The 22,796-nt window shown below is 37.3% G+C and overlaps 1 protein-coding gene across 1 annotated transcript in view; it reads right to left on the bottom strand.

Annotated features, from left to right (window-relative positions):
• Positions 1-22,796, bottom strand: part of ATM (ATM serine/threonine kinase) — a 150,433-nt gene that overhangs the window by 105,198 nt on the left and 22,439 nt on the right. The window contains exons 7-13 of the mRNA XM_081545355.1: positions 18,097-18,262; positions 16,444-16,682; positions 12,912-13,075; positions 4,359-4,528; positions 2,594-2,965; positions 1,645-1,836; positions 815-910 (exon numbers count right to left, since the gene is read on the bottom strand). Of these exons, the coding sequence (XP_081401481.1) occupies positions 815-910; positions 1,645-1,836; positions 2,594-2,965; positions 4,359-4,528; positions 12,912-13,075; positions 16,444-16,682; positions 18,097-18,262 (1,399 nt within the window). The remainder of the gene's footprint in view (positions 1-814; positions 911-1,644; positions 1,837-2,593; positions 2,966-4,358; positions 4,529-12,911; positions 13,076-16,443; positions 16,683-18,096; positions 18,263-22,796) is intronic.

The raw sequence follows: 22,796 nt of genomic DNA, 5'->3' as shown, positions 1-22,796 counted from the left end.
ATTCAGGAAGTATTAAAAAAACATTAATTAACAACAGATATAAACATTAAGAATAACATTATCTGAGGGACTTCTCTGGTGGGCCAGTGGTTAAGAATCTGCCTTGTAATGCATGGGACACAGGTTTGATTCCTGGTCAGATCCCACATGCAGTAGAGCAACTAAGCTTGCACGCTGCAAGCACTAAGCCTGTGCACTCCGGAGCCTGCTTGCCACAACTAGAGAGCTGCAACTCCTGGGCCCACGTCCCACACTCGGAGTCTGCATGCTACAGGGAAAGATCCCACGTGCCACAACTCAGACTCGAGGCACCCAAAGAAAGAAAGGAAGAAAAGAATACGAAAAACAAATTGTCTGAAAACTTTTCCCTTTTTTTACATTTCTCTTAAATGTAGATTTTTTTCGTATTATGCCCTCTTGAGAAAGACTAGAAAACTTCATGCCAGTGAATCATTTTCAGTCACAGTGATAAACATAAGCCTCTTGAGTCAATCGACTAAAATGAGGTTTTTAGATTTATTTTTGTTTTCCCTAAACTAAATTATCATTAGTGTTTAAAGTAGTCATTCAGATTTTATTTGACATATAAAAAAACTATTTTCCACATGATGTTTATGTTCTTAATATCCCATCATAAACACATTACAGAACATAAATTATAATTATTGAATTAAAAGAAACTTTTCCCTTGCTAACAGTTATAATTTTTTTAATTGACCAATTTGGTTCACAATTTTTAAGATGTAGCTACCACTCTGCTAAAATTATTATCTTTGTCAATTAAAATAACACAGAACTCCATTAGGAAACATACCATTCCGGCACACTTTGGAAAAAATTCATTGCTCCTTTACAGTTTTTCATAGTGAGACTCACGAGAATTTTCTCCAGGGTAAGATGAGGAAAATTGCTATGAAGTAAAAATAGAGATCTTCACTTAAAAGACCAAAAGCCATTTAAAGCATTCTTTAAACTTAAACACCCACACTTAACTAAAAATATTGATCTCTAAAATTTGGATCCAAAATTAAAACTGTTTCCACCTGTACTGAATTTCTTAACAACTGAAAAGTACCTAAGGAACATAAATTTTATGTTACTATCGTTTTCAACACTTCTAGATGTAGGACCATATTCAATTTTTCAAAGAGCCTAAACAACTATGAAATTCAAGTCAAATCACTAGGATCCAGAGGAGGCCCTTCACTCACTCAGTTCCAATTACTGACTAAGGAAAGGTTAAGTGGCAAGTTGCTCCCCATTTTAGTGCTTAAAGTCTCAGTTTGTCTTTTTTCATTTCTTTCCCTCATTAATTTAACATATTTAGCCCAGAAAGCATTCTCCTTATGATTCCACAATATACCTGAGTGGATATATGTTCAGATGGACCTATTTATGGACAATCACAAACATGTAATTCTCACTGTCTAGGCAGTGAGAGAAAACAAAAGAACTTGGACAAAGATTCAGGTACAAAGGTACAGAACACTATAAAAACAAAGGGACTGTTTAATAGTTAGGACTAACTCTGGAAAATCCTGGAAGATCACTGCAAAATAAAGCCATCTAGTATCAAATAAGAAATGGAGAGCACTTTACAAAATAAACCAAAAAAGCAGCAGCACGCTAACGAACTCAAATTACCTGCAAAGAATTGGAGGTAGATCTGCACTGTCTTCAAAGTCATCCTCTAACTGACAGAATAAGAGCCATTTCATTATCAATTCCTTTAAAGAATTTCTGCTTACATCACATATGTTTTTCTCAATTCCGATTTTTACTGTTTCGGGAACTACACAGATTGTCAGTGCCAAAGTCAAACAGCATACTGCAGGACTGTCGCAAAACAAAAGACAATTAATATTAAACATAAACTTTTTGCATAGAATACAAACTTATGGTTACCAAAGGGAAAAGGAGGTAGGAGAAGGATAAATTAAGAATTTGGGATTAGCAGACATAAATTACTATGTGTAAAATAGATAAACAACAAGGTCCTACTGTATACACAAGGAACTATATTCAATATTCTGTAATAAACCATAATGGAAAAGAATATGAAACAAAAAATATATATATACACACACACATATATAGAAAAAACTGAATCACTTTGCTTATATACCAGAAACTAACACAACACTGTAAATCAACTACACTTCAATTTTAAAACAATTAGGCTCTTAGAGGCCATGTGTATCTTTTTACTACTCTGTGGTCAATTTTTAGGACATGTCCTGGCACATGGTAGATATATAAACTTCTATGGACTAAATGAGCACAAAAAATCTGACTACATTTGAGAAAATTTCTGATTAAGTACTATCTTATTCTAACAGTATGAAGTACTAAGAGAAATAAAATTTATTCTATTTATGAGCAAACAAATAATTGCTAATTACAAATAAAAGAAATTTAAACTCTTAATCTTTAAAACTGAGTTTAGTAATCTCTTCATATTTCAAACTTATTTATTAAGACTTCCTCAACAAACAAAAGAATCTGAAACAGAATTTAACATATTTTTTAACTGAAGTTAGAAATTACAAAAATCAGGAAATATGTATGTTGCAAAATATAATAGTCAACTTACCATGAAGGTCTACAGGCTGACCCAGTAAATAACTTCCAGAATTCTCTGTCAACCTCAACTAAACTGCCTTGAATTATGGCTCCAAGTAAGCCAAAGTTTTCAGTTTGTATTTGTTCAGAACTTATACCACGAAAAGTAATCGACCAAATTTTAATCCAGATTTTCAATAAATCTGACTTTTGTGTGCTTTCTAAGTTTGACCTCTTGCCTTGACACAATGCAACTTCCATCAGGCATCGTAACACATATGGCGTGCGTTCCCCACGTCGCTGTTGAGGTAGCAGCTGGTGTAGTATCATTAGTAATGGTGACAACTCACAGTTAGGTAAACTTGCAGGATATTTTGATATTAATTGAGTTGCGATTTGTAACCTAAAAAAAAGTACAAATAATTTGAAAATTATTCTACTCCATTAAGAGGCTGAAAGAAAATAAATATATAGACATAGTACTCATACAATATCCTAATTAGAACACTGTCGTCATCATTTTCCAGACTACCCTCAAAATAAACTGGCTCTTAGTAATTATTTGGTCCTTCCTAAGTGGCAAGAAGATTGACAGCATTCTGGCTAGATAGGTAAGCTATCATATTTTGCTTACAAATAACTAAATTTGCTTATAAATAACTAAATTACCAATATTCTACTTCTTACTTACTGCACACTTTTCTGTCCTTCAGCCACCAACAATATACCTTTAGAACAAAACCAAAAAAAAACTGTTTCCCCCGACATTAATTCAGTTAATTCAATAAGTGTTTGTGTGAGTTCCCAAGAATGTGTGCAACTCAAGAATAGGAACTGCAAACTTAATTCACTCTCTAACCCTTATGCCTGGCACATAGTAGGTGTTCAATAAATGACTTCACTTAATGGACAAATTAAAGAATATGAAATAGATGCCATCAACTATAGGAAATAAACAAGAATTTAGCAGTAAGTATCAAAATCAATATATATCCACCCCCAACAACTCAACTATATTTAAACATTACATGGACATAGGAAAAATCAAAGAACATTATTCACGAAAGTATGACTAATCTATGAATTTGTAACTGTTCTTAGGCAAGCTGCTTAACCTTTCTCAGTTGTAGTTTTCTTTTTGGTAAAGCAAAAAAGGCTGAACTGTAAGAATTCTACAGATTCCTACTAGACCTAATACTTTGTGATTTCACAGAATTCCACAATTTATGTAATTACTTAAATTACCTGTGAATGCTATATAAGACTAAAGAACAGAGCAAATAATAAAAAGTGCCTTTATCATGGCATAAGGTTCAAATTATTCTCTAAATTCTGAATGCTATCTTTAATTTCTTCCTAATTTAATTATATTATATGGGTGCTATGCATGGTAAAATCTCTTTGTGTTGAGGTATACAACTCAGGGAATTCCAAGAGTACACTGTACAGATTGCCTACCAATCAGCCGGTTCTCCCTTCCTCCTTGCTATGGGACTATGCATAGGAAAGGTGCATATGCATAGGGAATATGCATAGGAAAGGCCTTATTTCTGGCCCCAGGAGATGAGTCACGGAGGTGGTTATCTCAGCATGTCCTGGTTATCTCAGTATGTCCTGGTTATCTCAGCAGGTGGTTATCTCAGCATGACATTCCCCTTTAGTCAGTAACTTCTTTGGGAGTGGACAAGTATGACCTAATTCTGGCTAGGAATGAGGTAAAGGAATCTACTGGAGGTCCTGTGAGAAAAATTAATGAGACTAAAATGATACTGAAAGAGAAAAAAAAGAACACTTACCAAGGTACAATATCAAAATCATTCTGTGACTTCTGAAGATGATCTTTTATTACTTCCCAGCCTAATTCTAGTTTCCTCTTTTTGCAAGGTACACTGTAATCAGTAAGTTCTGTTCGTGTGGTTGTGTAAGACTGAGAAATCTCCAAAGATCTGGAATCTTCATTAAAAACCTGAAAAATAACAAAAGGAAAATATATTTAATATTGCTATTATTTCTAATAGTTCAACAGGAAAAAAATGTTCCTCCTCAGCTGACAATAAGGTTAGTCATAAAGAGTATCAAATTACTAAAATATATGGATATGACATATAGAAATAAACATTTTGCAGATAATAATGGCTCTCTAGAAAGCAGATATTACCAAGTAAAATATTAGCTATATTGTCTGGGAAAATTTACTAAAAGCACCAAAACATCTAAAAGTAAAGAAAAATTCCAATTTTCAAAGGGATTAAATCATAAATTTAGTGTTAAGAAAATATTTGACAAGTGAAATCATCCTTGCATGGTACCCAAATCTCTGGGGAAAATCTTTACTTAAGAAACATTAAGTCTCTATTTCATTTATTTCTGCTCTAATTTTTACAAATTGTTTCTTTGTACTAACTTCAGGTTTTGTTTGTTCTTTCTCTACTTCCTTTAGGTGTAAGGTTAGGCTATTTATCTGGAATTTTTCTTATTTTCTGAGGTAAGCTGGTATTGCTATAAACTTGGATGTGTCTCATACGTTTTGTTTTTACTATTTTTTAAATATATACATTTTATTGAAGTATAGTTGACTTAACAATGTTTCAAGTGCACAGCAAAGTGATTCAGTTATACAAATACACATATTATTTTTGAAATTACTTTCCATCATAGGTTATTACAAGATATTGACTACAGTTCCCTATGCTATATACAGTGAACCTTTCTTGCTTGCTGCTGCTGCTGCTGCTGCTGCTGCTGCTGCTAAGTCACTTCAATCATGTCCGACTCTGTGCGATCCCATAGACGGCAGCCCACCAGGCTCCACCGTCCCTAGGATTCTCCAGGCAAGAATACTGGAGTGGGTTGCCATTTCCTTCTCTAGTGCATGAAAGGGAAAAGTGAAAGTGAAGTGAAGTGAAGTCACTCAGTCGCCTAACAGGCTCCTCTGTCCATGGGATTGTCCAGGCAAGAGTACTGGAGTGGGGTGTCATTGTCTTCTCCGTCTTGCTTGCTACATATCTACTTTTAATTAGAAATCTACCATGCTATTCATATTAAGTCAAACAAGTGGAATCAAAATTTCACAATTTTTTAGTCAGGCAAAGATGCATAAGTTTTCTAAAATTTGTATATTTATAAATATTTTAAAGTATATACATATAAATATTATAAATATCTATATATATGTACACAAAAGCTTTTCTACTACATTGATAAAGGCTTCAGAAAGAACATAAAAAAAGAGGAGTTGGAAAACATAAACTAAATGAAATGGGAACACTGATTATGAAATAGAAAAAGTGAAACAAACTAGATAAAAGTAAAAGATCACTGAATAGTCCAGTTGCTTTTAAACATGACTGCTCTTATAAACGTATTTGGAGCTCTAGAGGATAAAAAAGCAGTATCTGAGCATTTGTATTTTTCAAAAAACATTTGAAGATAATTCTGATAACCAACTGGACTTTAAAAAGGAATAACAGGTTTTTCTACTAGATACTAGTTTTGATAATACAGAATTCTATTACTTTTCTGTGGACCAATCATGATACAATGGTATTAAGTGAGTAATAGATACATAATCACAATAGTAAAAGATGTTTATCGGTTTTCACAATTAATAGCCAGACAAAAAATAAAAGACAATTACAATTGCAGGCCATAATGGGAACATGATTATCTTAACAATATAAAATAATTACATACAATTTGCGGGGGGTCAAGCAGAGGTAAGTGGAAGGGCACACACACACATGCTTTCATCAACTCAGTCAGTTTTTATCTTTTGGTTGGTGCATTTAATCCATCTACATTTAAGGTAATTATCAACAGAGGAACCTGGCAGGTTACAGTCCATGGGATCGCAAGAGTCGGACATGACGTAGCAACTAAACCACCACCACCAGCAATATGTATGACCCTATTACCGTTTTCTTAATTGTTTGGGGTTTATTTTCTGTAGGTCTTTTCCTTCTCTTGTGTTTCCTGCCTAGAGAAATTCCTTTAGCATTTGTTGTAAAGCTAGTTTGGAGGTGCTGAGTTCTCTTGACTTATGCTTGTCTGGAAAGCTTTTGGTATCACCATAAAATGTGAAGGAGAGTCATGCCACGTAGAGTATTCTTGGTTGTAGGTGCTTCCCTTTCATCGTCATGCCATTCTCTTCAGGCTTGTAGAGTTTCTGTTGAGAAATCAGCTGATAGTCTGATGGGAGTTCCTTGTATGTTATTTGCTGTTTTCCCTTGTTGCTTTTAGTGTTTAAAAGCTCTCTGCCTTTAATGTTTGTCAGTCTGATTACTGTGTGTCTCTGTTTGTTCCTCCTCGGGATTATCCTTCCTGGGACTCTCTGAGCTTCCTGGACTTGGTTGACTATTTCCTTTCCCATGTTCAGGAAGTGTTCGGCTATTACCTCTTCAAATATTTTCTCAGGTCCTTTCTCTCTCTCTGTTCTCCTTCTGGGACCTCTATAATACGAATGTTGGTGCATTTAATATTGTCCAAGAGGTCTCTTAGGCTGTCTTCATTTCTTTTGATTTTTTCCCCTATTTTCTGCTCTGTAGCAGTGATTTCCACCATTCTGTCCTCCAGGTCATTTATCCATTCTTCTGCCTCAGTTATTCTGCTCTTGATTCCTTCTAGTGTATTATTCATTTCTGTCTGTTTGTTCTTTAGCTCTTCTAGGTCTTTGGTAAACATTTCTTGCATCTTCTCAATCTTTTCTTCCATTCTTTTCCCAAGATCCTGGATCATCTTCATTACCATTATTCCAAATTCTTTTTCTGGAAGGTTGCCTATCTCCAATTACCTTAGTTGTTTTTCAGGGATTTTATCTTGTCCCTAATTCTCAGACATAACTTTCTGCTTTTTCATCACGATTACCTTTCTGTAATATGGTTTTTGTTTTAGCTGCTGTGAGACTGTGCTTCTTGTTTCTTCTGTCTGCCCTCTGATGGATGAAGCTAAGAGGCTTGTGTAAGCTTCCTGATGAGAGGGACTGGTGATGGGAAAAACTGGGTCCTGCTCTTGTGGGCAGGGCCTTGCTCAGTAAAGCTTTAATCCAATTACCTGCTGATGGGTGGGGCTGCATTCCCTACCTGGTAGTTTTTCAGCTGGAGGCGAGCCAGTCCTAGGGCCTATGGGCCCTGTGGTAGGGTTAATGGTGAACTCCAAGAGGGTTGATGCCAAGGGGGAACCTTCCAGTGCCCCTGTCCCTGTAATGAGTCCCTGCCAACCCACATGGCCCTCCAACACCATCAGGTAGTTTTGGTTCAGTCTCCTATAGGGTCACTGCTCCTCTCCTATGGGACTTGGTGAGCACAAAATTTTGTTTGTGCCCTCCAAGATTGGAGTTTCTGTTTCCCTCATTCCTCTGGAAGGCCTATAATCAAATCCTGCTGGCCCTTAAGGCCAGATTCGCTGGCAATTTCCAGTCCCTTTGTTGGATCCCCACGCTGGAAGCCTGAGTTGTGGTTCAGATCCTTCACAATAGTGCAAGAACTTCTTTGGTTTTACTGTTCTCCAGGCTGTGCGTGACCCACCCAGGAGGTGTGCAATTTGATTTTATCATGATTGCACCCCACCTATGATCTCGCTGGGCCTTCTTCTTTGTCTTTAGATGTGGGATATCTTTTCTTGGCTTGGGTTCCAGCAAATTCCTATCAATGGTTGTTTAATACTTAGTTGTAATTTTGGTGCTCTCACAGGAGGAGCTGAGCGCACGTACTTCTACTCTGCCATCTTGAACTGGAAGCCCAGTTTTATTTATTTTTTTAATTTTATTTATTTATTTTTGACTGCCCTGTGTCTTTGTTACCATGCCAAGGCTTTCTCTAGTGAGGGCAATCAGGGGCTACTCTCTAGTTGAGGTGTCAAAGCTTCTTCTAGTTGAGGTGTGAGAGATTCTACAGTGGTGACTTTTCTTATTGAAAAGCATAGGCTCTAGAGTGCATGGGCTCAGTTGTTGTAGCCAATGGGCTTAGTTGCCCCATGGCATGTGGAATCTTCCTGGACCAGAGATCAAACCTGTGCCCCCGGCACTGGCAGGTGGATTCAAAACCACCTTAACTGGACCACCAGGAAAGTCCTCCAATAGGTTTTAGATAAACAAAATAGAGACTAAAAGAACAATAGAAAACATCATTGAAACTAAAAGATGGGTCTTGAAAAAATAAACAAAATTGATAAAACTTTAGCCAGACTCATCAAGAAAAAAAAAGGGAGAGGGCCCAAATCAATATAATCAGAAATTAAAAAGAAGTTACAGCTAACACCACAGAAAGGATCATTAGAGACTACTATAGGCAACTATATGCCAATAAAATGGACAACCTAGAAAAAAAAATTCTTAGAAAGGTACAATCTCCCAAGACAGAACTGGGAAGAAACAGAAACTGTGAACAGACCAATAAACAGTAATGAATTGAATCAGTAATTTTAAAACTCCTAACAAGCAAAAGTCCAACAACAGATGCCTTAACAAATGAATTCTATGAATATTTAGAGACTTAACACCTATCCTGAAACTATTCCAAAAAACTGTGGAGCCAGGAACAATTCTGAACACATTCTGTGAGGTCAGCATCACCCTGATACCAAAACAAGACAAATATATCATAAAAGAAGAAAACTACAGACCAATATTACTGATGAACAGATGCAAAAATCCACAACAAAATACTAGCAAAAAAAATCCAACAATAGGTTAAAAAGATCATACCCTAAGATCAAGTGGAATTTATCCCAGAAATGCAAGAATTTCTCAATATTTGAAAATTAGTAATATGTTATACCACATTAACAAGGTGAAAAATAAAAACCATATGATCATCTGAATAGATAGAATACAAAAAAACTTTTGATGAAACTCAACATCCATTTATAATAAAAACTTCCTAGAAAGCAGACATAGAGGAAACATATGGTGAAAAGCTGAAAGCATTCCTCTGAGATCAGGAAAAGAAAAGAATGTCCACTCTCACCACTTTAATATAACATGACTTTGAAAGTCCTAGCCATGGCAATCAGAAAAAAAAAAAAAAAGGAATCTAAATTGGAAAGGAAGAAGTAAAACTGTCACTCTTTTTGTGGATGACAGGATACTATATATAGAAAAGCCTGAAGATGCCACCAGAAAAACTACAAGAGCTCATCAATGAACTGGGTAAAGATGTAGGATATAAAATTAATATACAGAAATCTGTTACAATTCTATACACTAACTACCAGGAAGTGAAATTAAGGAACAATCCCATTTACCACTGCCTTAAAAAGAATAAAATGCCTAGGAATAAACCTTTTGCCTACAGAAGGCAAAAAGCCTGTCCTCAGAAAACTGTAAGACTGATAAAAGAAACAAAACAACACAAACAGATGGAAAGATATGCTGTTTTCTTGGATTGGAGAAATCAATATTATTAAAGTGACCATATTACCCAAGGCAATCTACAGGTTGAACACAATCCTTATCAAAATGCCAATGACAGACTTGCCCAGTAGTCCAGTGATTAGGACTCCCTGCTTCCACTGCAGGGGTAGGAGGCGGGAGGGGGCAATGGGTTCAATCCCTGGTTGGGGAACTAAGACCCTGCATGCTGTCTGCGGCCAAAACAAAACGACACTAGTGACGTTTTTCCGAGAACCAGAACAAATAACTTTAAAATTTGCATGGAAACACAAAAGACCCCAAATAGCCAAAACAGGCTTGAGAAAAAAGAACAGAGCTGGAGGAATCACACTCCCTGCCCTCAGACTATACAGGCTACAAAGGTTATGATAATCAAAAGAGTATGGAACTGGCACAAAAACAGACACACAGATCAATGGAACGGTGTATAGTCCAGAAATAAACCCTTGTACTTATGGTCAGGTAATCCATGACAAAGGAAGCAGGAATATACAATGGAGAAAAGAATCTCTTCAATAAGTGGTGCTGGGGCAACTGGAAAGCTACATGTAAAAGAATCAAATTAGAACAGTTTCCAACACTATATTAAAAAAAAAAAAAAAATCGAGTTAAAGACCTACAAGACTGAATACTAAAAAACTCCTAGAGGAAAAGATAGGCAGAATACCCTTTGATATAAACATAGCAATACTTTTTTTTTTGATCTGTCTCTTAAAGAAAAGGAAATAAAAACAAAATAAACAAATGAGACCTAATTAAACACACAAATTTTGAACACCAAAGAAAAGTACCCACAAACCAAAAATACAACCTACTCAATGGGAGAAAATGCTAGCAAATGATATGATCAGTAAGAGGTTAATATCCAACATATATAAACAATTCATACAACTTATATAACATCAAACAAACAGATGACCTTATTAAAAAAATGGGCAGAAGGGGAAATTCCCTGGTGGTACAATGGATAGGAATCTGCCTGGCAATGCAGGAGACATGGGTTCGATCCCTAGTCTGGGAAGGTTCCACATGCCACAGAGCAACTAAGGCCTTGCTCCACAACTCACTGAGCTTGTGTGCTGCAACTACTAAAACCCACGCACCTAGAGTCCATACTCCGTAACAAGAGAAGCCACCACAGTGAGAAGCCGGTGTACTGCAATGAAGAGCAGCCCCAGCTCACCACTAGAGAAAGCCCATGAGCAGCAACAAAGACCCAGCGCAACCAAAAAATAAAATAAATAAATAATAAGTTTTTAAAAATGGGCAGAAGACTGAACAGATATTTTTTTAAAGAGGGAATGCAAATGACCAACAGGCAGAAGAAAAGATGCTCAACATAGCTAATTATCAGGGAAATGCAAATCAAAACCACATCACCTCACAGCTGTAACAATGTTTATCATGGTTATCATCAAAAAGAACACAAATAACAAATGTTGGCAAGGACATGGGGAAAAGGGATCCCTTATACATTGTTGGTGGGATGTAAATTGGGGCACCTAATGTGGAAAATAGTTTGATGGCTACTCAAAACACTAAAATCAGAATTACCCTACAACCCAGTAAAATGCTCCTGGGTATATAGCTGTAAAAAACAAAAGTATTAATTTGAAAAGATATATGCAACCAATGTTTATGGCAGCATTACTTACAACTGCCAAGATATGCAAGCAACTTCAGGGTCCATCAAGAAATGAAGATACACACCCACACATACAAAAGAACACTACTCAATCATAAAAAATAAAGGTCTGCCATTTGCAGTAACATGGATAGACTTGGAAGGCATTTAAATGAAATAAGTCAGAGAAAGACAAATACTGTACGATATCAAGTACATGTGGAATCTAAAAACACAACAAACTAATGAATATAACAAAAAAGTTGCAGATACACACACATAGAGAACAAACTAGCGGTTATGAGTAGGGTGTCTTAGTTGCTCAGTCCTGTCCAACTCTTTGTAACCTCATGGACTATAGCCCGCCAGGCTCCTCTGTCCATGGAATTCTCCAGGCAAGAATACTGGAGTGGGTAGCCATTCCCTTCTCCAGGGGATCTTCCCAACTCAGGGATCGAACCCACATTTCCTACATTGCCAGAAGATTCTTTACCATCTGAGCCACCAGGGAAGGGGTGCACAAACTACTGAGTGGGAATTTACTGTAAGGACATATTATACAACACAGGAAATACAGCTAATATTGTGTAGTAACTGTAAATGGAATATAACCTTTAAAAATTGTATTGAAAATAAAAAAAATTTTTAAATTGCTTCTATAAGGAAAAAAAAAAACACTAAGCCATCACCTGACGAGCTGGTAAACAAAATGCAATATCTATTTACAATTGAATATTATTCAATGATAAAGAATGAAATACTGACTCACGGTACAACATGGAAGAACCTTGAATACATTATGCTTAGTGAAAGAAGCCAGACACAAAAGACTGCACACTATATGATTCCATTTATATGAAATGACCAAAATAGGCAAATCGACAGAGGCAGAAAGTAGATTAGTGGCTGGCTGCTAGGAACTGGAAGAAGCAGGGAATTAAAACTGACTGCTAATAGGTACAAAGTTTATTCTGGCAGTGGTGATGGTTGCACAACACAGTGAAAATACTAAAAACCACTGAATTATAAATACTGTTTAAAATAATGAATTTTATGCCATATGATTTTTAAATCAGTAGGGAAAAAACAGAAACACATACGGTTAGAATAACTTTATTTCCTATAGATAACTTTTTTAAGGATGGAAAAGTTCATCATCAGTTTTTACTGAGTTTATATTTGCAAGATAGTTATCTTGTAAGTTAGAAAGGCAATTCTAAATATTTATGGTATTTTGAAAGGAATCAACACGTACAGAGTACTTTTACAGGCTTTTTACAGGCCTAATAAAAAGGAAAATGAATGGGAAATTTCAAAATGTGACAAGATCTACTATACCTGGTGACAAATATCTGCCATCAATTCAATCAAGTTTTCCTTAACAGCAATATTACGAGATCCTGAAGTATATTTCCCTCGGCTTCCTATATGACTTATTTCATTAATTAGCAAATCATACAGGTCGTATAAAATACTTCTCCACTTTCTTGATTCGTAAGCACCTGTAATGTTAAAAAATAATTAAATTAAAATATACTCTATATACACAATCCATTTGTACCGCCAACTCCCACAAAACCATTCAGCTGTTAAGGGGGAACCATGAGAAGACATCTGGTGCAGTCTGTTCACTACTCATGGCTCCTCTGACTATTCCTGGACAAGCTCTACTTCCTAATGATGGCCACCTCACACTCAGTTAACTGTATGTGTTTTGGGGAGAGAGGAAATAAAAGAAAGTTTGATTGAGATTGTGATTAAACTGGTTAGAGAAAGTTTGATAAGAATATGGAAGAATTTAAAAAAACAATACAATTAATACGTCCGCTCTTTTATATGAGAACCGACTTCTCTGCATGCCTTTAACAGAAAAACATTACCAATTTCTTCAACAAGTGTACATATAACATGTTATCCAGACACCTCGTCATCTCTCCTGTTTCCCTATATGCACTCTAGCAACTTATGTCTCTCAAAAGTGCTTATTCTACAAAATCTCATGAGCACACGAGAATACTCACAATTCTGATCTAACAAGTATGAGGAACAAACAGTGGGGCTATTATTTTGCACAAACAAAGAACCTATTTAAAATCTATTAATGAATTTAATTTAATGTATTTAAGAACTTAATACAATCTATTAATGTAGCCTAAAACTGTATTAGCATTTCTGACAGCCTTATCATCTGCCAATTTTCAATTCATCCTAAACATACATTTAACTAAAACCCTAAACATATCACACCATGCCCTAATAAGCCTAATTTTCATTCTGGTGAGAGCTATATGAAAGGTGACAAACTTGAGAAAAGTCACTATTCTCTGACCTATAGTCATTTCATGAGCTATAAATACATCCAACTATGTATACTATAAGAATGCACAAAACACACACAGCTGATTTTCATCAAGTAAGGTCATTATATTAACCAGGATGAACTGGCTTAAAAGCTAGTACAAGCCAGAGTCAAAACATAGCCTAAGCAAGACTGAACTCATTCAATTTCAGTTCTACCCACTAAAATTCCTGTCTACTGAATGGAACTACAGCATCCAAGCAATACTCTCTTGGTGAAAGATTATCATAAAGGAATGAAGGCAGGATAAGTCATTTATTTTCAGTTTCGCTAGTAAAGAGAAGCCTAGAATAACTATGAGGTTTCAGGCAATACGTATTTATCTTCACTGGGAACTGACATCAAGCTGGTTCAGTCCATCTTTATCTATTTTATTTTTCTAATAAAAGCAATACATATGTAGATAAACAAGATCTTGCCTTCTCTGTGTCACACCTCTTCAGTTCACTTCAGTCACTCAGTCGTGTCAGACTCTTTGTGACCCCATGAACCGCAGCACGCCAGGCCTCCCTGTCCGACACCAACTCCCGGAGTTTACCCAAACTCACGTCCATCGACTCCGTGATGCCATCCAGCCATCTCATCCTGTGTTGTCCCCTTCTCCTCCTGCCCTCACTCCTATCCAGCATCAGGGTCTTTTCCAATGAGTCATCTCTTCGCATGAGGTGGCCAAAGTGTTGGAGTTTCAGCTTCAACATCAGTCCTTCCAATGAACACCCAGGACTGATCTCCTTCAGGATGGACTGGCTGGATCTCCTTGCAGTCCAAGGGACTCTCAAGAGTCTTCTCCAACACCACAGTTCAAAAGCATCAATTCTTCGGCGCTCAGCTTTCTTCACTGTCCAACTCTCACATCCATACATGACCACTGGAAAAACCATAGCCTTGACTAGACAGACCTTTGTTGGTAAAGTAATGTCTCTTCTTTTCAATATGCTATCTAGATTGGTCATAACCTTCCTTCCAAGGAGTAAGCATCTTTAATTTCATGGCTGCAATCACCATCAGCAGTGATTTTGGAGCCCAAAAAAATAAAGTCGGACACTGTTTCCACTGTCTCCCCATCTATTTCCCATGAAATGATGGGACCAGATGCCATGATCTTAGTTTTCTGAACGTTGAGCTTTAAGCCAACTTTTTCACTCTCCTCTTTCACTTTCATCAAGAGGCTCTTTAGTTCTTCTTCACTTTCTGCCATAAGGGTGGTGTCATCTGCATACCTGAGGTTATTGATATTTCTCCTGGCAATCTTGATTCCAGCTTGTGCTTCTTCCAGCCCAGCGTTTCTCATGATGTACTCTGCATATAAGTTAAATAAGCAGGGTGACAATATACAGCCTTGACGTACTCTTTTCCTATTTGGAACCAGTCTGTTGTTCCATGTCCAGTTCTAACTGTTGCTTCCTGACCTGCATACAGGTTTCTCAAGAGACAGGTCAGATGATCTGGTATTCCCATCTCTTTCAGAATTTTCCACAGTTTATTGTGATCCACACAGTCAAAGGCTTTGGCATAGTCAATAAAGCAGAAATAGATGTTTTTCTGGAACTCTCTTGCTTTTTCGATGATCCAGCAGATATTGGCAATTTGATCCCTGGTTCCTCTGCCTTTTCTAAAACCAGCTTGAACATCTGGAAGTTCACGGTTCACGTATTGCTGAAGCCTGGCTTGGAGAATTTTGAGCATTACTTTACTAGCGTGTGAGATGAGTGCAATTGTGCTGTAGTTTGAGCATTCTTTGGCATTGCCTTTCTTTGGGATTGGAATGAAAACTGACCTTTTCCAGTCCTGTGGCCACTGCTGAGTTTTCCAGATTTGCTTGCATATGGAGTGCAGCACTTTCACAGCATCATCTTTGAGGATTTGAAATAGCTCAACTGGAATTCCATCACCTCCACTAGCTTTGTTCATAGTGATGCACATTCCAGGATGTCTGGCTCTAGGTGAGTGATCACACCATCATGATTATCTGGGTTGTGAAGATCTTTTTTGTACAGTTCTTCTGTGTATTCTTGCCATCTCTTTTTAATATCTTCTGCTTCTGTAGGTCTATACTATTTCTGTCCTTTATCGAGCCCATCTTTGCATGAAATGTTCCCTTGGTATCTCTAATTTTCTTGAAGAGATCTCTAGTCTTTCCCAATCTGTTGTTTTCCACTATTTCTTTGCACTGATTGCTGAGGAAGGCTTTCTTATCTCGCCCAATCTTGTTACACCTCTTAGCATCTAATTATCACTACATAATCAGCTCCTAGAGGAAACAGCGTCTCATCTTTGTTTGTACTCCTCATAAAATGCAGAACTGTACAAAACAAATGGCAATGCATGATATGATTTGCTACCATAGTTTCAATATATTTTTTTAAGAAAGTGAAAAATATCCTCATGACTAATTCTATTACCATGCATAACAATCCAGAGGAAGGTCATAACCTCCTGATCATACAGATTACATACTTAACCTTTGTATACCAATGAAGAAACAAATTCAAAATAGCAAAAACTTTATACCTGTATCTTGAGTTTTGGCTCCCTTTGGATGATGGATATAAATTTGTAGCTGAAATAATTCAATAATTACTTCTTTTAAGGAATTATTAAGTCTCTGTTGAGTCCAAATATAAAGTAAGGTGGGAAGAATTTCATCTCCTAATTCACACACTCGAATTCGAAAGTTAACAGACAAAGTCTTGAGGAAGATAATAAATGCTGCCAAGATATGATTTAGACCTGCAGGGCTCTTTTCTTGTCTGTAACATAAAATAAAAAGACTTAATACAATAGGGGAAAATACATAAACTGAAGACAGTTATGAAGTTGCACAGTGAAAGAAAAAATCTGATATCCAAACAATAACCTTACTTTCAGACTTGTTCAGAAAAAAAAAAAAATCATAGCAGCATTGAATAGCAACAGCAAAAAACAGTTCTTAACTGGCACTAAGAGATCTGCTCTCTCTCCCTGCTGCTAAATCAGTATCAGTTCAGTTGCTGAGTCGTGTCCGACTCTGCGACCCCACTGAACCACAGCACGCCAGGCCTCCCTGTCCATCACCAACTCCTGGAGTCCACCCAAACCCATGTCCATTGAGTCAGTGATGCCATCCAACCATCTCATCCTCTGTCATCCCCTTCTCCTCCTGCTCTCAATCTTTCCCAGCATCAGGGTCTTTTCAAATAAGTCAGCTCTTCGCATCAGGTGGCCGAAGTATTGGAGTTTCAGCTTCAACATCAGTCCTTCCAATGAACACCCAGGACTGATCTCCTTTAGGATGGACTGGTTGGATCTCCTTGCAGTCCAAGGGACTCTCAAGAGTCTTCTCCAACACCACAGTTCAAAAGCATCAATTCTTTGGTGCTCAGCTTTCTTCACAGTCCAACTCTCACATCCATACATGACTACTGGAAAAACCATAGTTTTGACTAGAAAGACCTTTGCTGACAAAGTAATGTCTCTGCTTTTTAATATGCTGTCTACGTTGGTCATAACTTTCCTTCCAAGGAGTAAGCTTCTTTTAATTTCATGGCTGCAATCACCATCTGCAGTGATTTTGGAGCCCAGAAAATTAAAGTCTGACACTGTTTCCCCATCTATTTGCCATGAAGTGATGGGATCAGATGCCATGATCTTAGTTTTCTGAACGTTGAGCTTTAAGCCAACTTTTTCACTCTCCTCATTCACTTTCATCAAGAGGCTCTTTAGTTCTTCTTGCTTTCTGCCATAAGGGTGGTGTCATCTGCTGCTAAAACATTGTCTAAAAATAAACTAATTCATAATACGTACCACTTACACATTATAAATTGCGTAATGCCACACAATAAGATATTGACATTTCCAAAACACATCCCCATTTCATTTTATTCTTAGTGCATTATACCTATCTTCAAAAATGGGGAAAATAAAAATACTTAGAGGCCATAAAGCTTTCCCTGTTATTAAAGAAGCAAGACATCTCCCCACTCAAGAACATTATTTCACGTTCTGCATATTGAATATTCAGGAAGTACTGGACCTAACACTTTCTTAGGGAATCCACTAGTTCTACTATAACAGGTCCAACACTTTCTTAAGATTGGTAAAAAATTGTTGTTACTGAATATAAAACACAGTCTTATAAAAGGATCAGATGGATTTCCAATGCAAAACAAAAACAGATTAGATTACCGTGCCTGCTGAATAGCCTTAGAAAAAAAATCCAAAAATTTGGGATTTAATCCATCAGTCTGCGAACAGCATCCTTTGGTCACAACTTGAATTATTCTTGCCACCAAAACTCTATTAATGTCTTGCGAAGGTTTAAGATATAGACTGCAATACACAGAGAACAATTCTTAAAAAAAAAAAAAAAAAAAGGTATTAATTATGTTTTTAAAAAGAAAACTATCAAAACATTTCACTTAATTAAATGCCACAATTCAAATTTCAGTAATCCCATAAACAAAACATTAAAAATTATATTTAATACAGTTAAAGAATCCCATCAATATTTAATGTTATAAATTAAATGCCTCCAGTACAGGAACAGGGCTGCCCTGGTGGGTCAGTGGTAAAGACTCTGCCTGCCAGTGCAGGCGACACAGGCGTGATCCCTGGACCAGGAGGATCCCACGTGCTGCAGAGCAGCTCAGCCTGTGTGCCACAGCTACGGAGGCCCACATGCTCTAGAACCTGTGCTCTGCAGCAAGAGAAGCCACCACGAAGAGAAGCCCAGGCACCGCAACTAAAAAGTTGCCCCTGCTTGCCACAAGTAGAGAAAAGTCCCCCAGCGACAAGGACCCAGCACAGCCAAAAATAAATAAATAAGTAAAAATCATTACAAAAAAAAAAAAAAGACAGGAACAACTATAGGCAGCAAAGTATGTGAACACCAGTTTAAGAGCCAGACCTCAGACCTAATTTCTCTATTCCTAAATTCCTTTGGCTAGGCCCAACAAAGCACTTGAGACAGTGTGTTCTCCACAGTTTTTTACTATTCTATGCTAGTTGCCTAATAATGTGTGTCAAGTGTGTCAGGAAGTGTGGAAGGACTGAGACTTTATGCTATTTGCAGTCTAACAAATTAAAATACCAGGGGATTTCCCCAGCGGTCCAGTGGCTAAGACTCCACACTCCAAATGCAGGGGGCTCAGGTTCAATCCCTGGTCAGAGAACTAGATCCCATATGCTGCAACTAGGAGTTGGCATGCTGCAACTAAAGACGTTACATGCTCCAACTAAAAAGATCCCACATGCCACAACTAAAAGATCCTATACGCCGCAGTGAAGACAGAAGATCCCATGTGCCACAACTAAGACCTGCTGCAGTCAGATAAATGTAAAAAAAAAATTAGAATACCAGTTTTATGGATACTGATAGAAGATATGAGATTCCCAATCAGAGAAAAAGGACAATTTCTCACAGCAATGATGGGTATCCAGGGTAGCCAGTATGAGTAGAGTAGCCAATGAGTAGCCAGAATATCTTTATTTTTTTTTAAAAATTTATTTTTGGCTGTGCTGCATCTTCACTGGTGCGAGCAAGGGTCACTCTCTAGTTCCAGTGAGCGGGCTTCCCACTGAAGTAGCTTCTCTTGTTGCAAAGCACAGGCTCTAGGGCATGTGGGTTTCAGGAGTTGCAGCTCCCAGGCTCTAGAGCACAGGCTCAATAGTTGTCCAGCATGTGCTTAGCTGCTCTGTGGCATGTGGGATCCTCCCAGCTCAGGGATCGAACCCATGTCTCCTGCATTGACAGGTTGATTCTTTTACCACTGAGCCACCAGGGAAGTCCAAGAATCAGCTTTTTGTTGCTATAGTTTTTTTTTTTTATTGTTTTCTGTGTTCATTGATTTCTGTTATTCTGCTTGAAGTCTTTGGATTTTTCCTTTTATGGATATATTTATATGTATATACGTGATATATTTCTTCTTTTCTAATGTAGGTATTTAATGCTATAAATTGCTCTCTCAACATTGTCAATATTTGTGAGATGTGACTAAAGTAGTGTTTAGAGAAAAATTTACTATATTAAATGCATGTACTGGGAAAGAAGTTCTCAAATTAATGATCTAAGTTTAAGAAACTAGAGAAGAAATGAAACCCAAAACAAACACAAGGAACTAAAAATGATAAGATCAGAAACAGCAATGAAAGAGGCAATATCACAACAGAGCCTAACATATTAAAAGGATAATAAGACAATATTTAAGAACTTTACACTCATACTTTCAACAACTTATATGAAATGAACAAATTCTTAAAGAAACAAACAATTAAATATCACTGAAATATATAACCTAAATATACTGCATCTATATTGCATAACCTAAATCTTGCATCTATTAAAGAAACTGAGTTCATAGTTAAAAACCTTTCAACAGCCACGACCTCCAAATTCAACCCAATAATATAGAAAATAGATAATACATCATGGCCTAGTAGGGTATATAGCAGGAACACAAGGTTGAGTCAACCTATGAAAAACTAATCAACATAACTCACCATTATCAATAAACTAAGACAAAAAGCTTTACGATTATCTCAGTATATGTAGGAAAAAATTTAACCTAATTCAGTAACTACTCATGATAAAAAACCATGAGCAACCAGAATAGAAGGAAATGTCCTCAGCCTGTATCAATAGCTAACATGTTAATAAGCAAACACTGAATTGTTCCACCTAAAACCAGGAACAGGACAAGAAAGGATGTCTGTTCTCACCACTCCTAATCAAAATCATATTGGAGGAAAAACTATTAAAACTCTTAGAAGAAAACAGAGGGGGAAAGTTTCATGACATTGGATTTGGCAATGATTTCTTGGAAATGACCCCTAAAGCACAGGCAACGAAAGAAAAAATAGGTAAACTGTATTCATCAAATCAAAACCTTTCGTGCATCAAAGGACATTATCATCAGAATTAAAAGCAATCCACAAAAGTCTGTATGGTCTAAGCTATAGTTTTTCCAGTCGTCATGTACAGATGTGAGAGATGGACCATAAAGAAGGCTGAGTGCCGAAAAATTAATTCTTTCGAATTGTGGTGATGGAGAAGCCTCTTGAGCGTCCCTTCTTCAGTAAGAAAATCAAACCAGTCAATCCTAAAGGAAAGCAACCCTGAATATTCATTGAAAAGTCTGATGCTGAAGCTGAAATTCCAATAGTCTGGCCACCTGATATGAAGAAGTGACTCATCGGAAAAGACCCTGATGTTGGGAAAGACTGAAGGCAGGAGGAGAAGGGGACGACAGAGGATGAGATGGTTGGATGGAATCACTGACTCAACGGACATGAGTTTGAACAAACTTCACTCCAAGAGTGAAGGCCAGAGAAGCCTGGTGTGCTGCAGTCCATGGGGTTGCAAAGAGTCAGACGTGACTTAGCAACTAAACAACAACAAGGAATTGTTAGGGGAAGAACACTGACTGAAACCACCCACCCTGGCCAGACACTATAGCAACCATTTGCATGAGTTGTTTTATGAAGGAGGTCCTGGTAAGGAACACAGAGCTATTAAGCCACCACCAACTGGAAGAGTCCGTTGGAGAAGGGGACAACAGAGGATGAGATGATTGGATGGCATCACCAACTCGATGGACATGAGTTTGAGCAAGCTCCGGGAGTTGGTGATGGACAGGGAAGCCTGGTGTGCTGCAGTCCCTGGGGTTGCAAAGAGTTGGACATGACTGAGCAACTGAACTGAACTGAACTGAACTGAACTGGAAGAGTTCGGGAAAGGTCAAAAGGTGACACTATGTGTCTAACCACCTCCCAGAATCCTTGCGCTGACATCCATCTTGGATGAGCAATGCTTGCACCACCAGGAAGGACTCTAAGTGAGAATGACTGGCCAAAGACAACTCAGAAACTAATCCCATCACCATAGACCCCGAGACTGCAAGCCACGTTCTCCTGGATTCCCTTACCCTACTGCTGTCTGCCTGGGCGCCTGTTTCCAATAAAATATCTTGCTTTTTCAGCACATCTGTCTCCTTGGACAATTCATTTCTAAGTGTTAAGACAAGAGCCCACTTTCGGGCCCTGGAAGGGGTCCTCCTTCCTGCAACAGAATGGGAGAAAATATTTCCAAACCATGTATCTAATAAGGGATTAATATTCAAAGTATATAAAGAACTTCTACAATCCAACAACAACCAACCTTATAAAAACTGGGCAAAATACTTGAATAGACTTTTGTCTAGAGATGCTATACAAATGGCCAAATAAGCATATGAAAAGTTCAACATCACTAGACATTAAAGAAATGTAAACCAAAACTACAATGAGATACCACTTCCCATATATTTATCCTACATTAGGATGGCTATTATCCAAAACAAGAAAGAAAATGAAGTGCTGGTGAGAGTGTGGAGAAACTGGAACACTTTTCCATTGCCAGTGAATATATAAAATGGTGCAGCCCTTGTGGAAAACAGTATGGTGAGTAGTTAAAAATTAAACATAGAATCACCAGAGGATGCAGCAGTTTCACTTCTGAATATATACCCAAAAGAACTGAAAGCAAGGACTCAAAGGGCTATTTGAACACCCATGTTTATAATAGATTATTCATAGCAGCCTAGCATACAAACAACCCAAGTGTCCAATGACAGATGAATGGGTAAAGAAAATGTAGTACACAAAAACGATGGAATATCATTAAGACTTTAAAAGGAAGAAAACTCTGATGAATGCTACAACATGGCAACATTATGCTAAGTGAAATAAGTTATTCAGAAAAGGACAAATATTGCAGAATTTCATTTATAGGAGGTAGCTAGAGTAGTCAAATTCACAGAGACAGCAAGTAGAATAGTTGCCAAGAGGTGGAGGAGGAAGTAGGGCAGGTTCTTATTTAGTGGATACAGTTTCAGTTTAGGAAGAAGAAA

This window comes from Giraffa tippelskirchi, chromosome 11 (genome assembly GCF_054371585.1).
Source record: "Giraffa tippelskirchi isolate mGirTip1 chromosome 11, T2T-mGirTip1v1.2.pri, whole genome shotgun sequence".
Lineage (NCBI taxonomy): Eukaryota > Metazoa > Chordata > Mammalia > Artiodactyla > Giraffidae > Giraffa > Giraffa tippelskirchi.
This window is presented reverse-complemented; position numbering and strand designations above follow the sequence as displayed.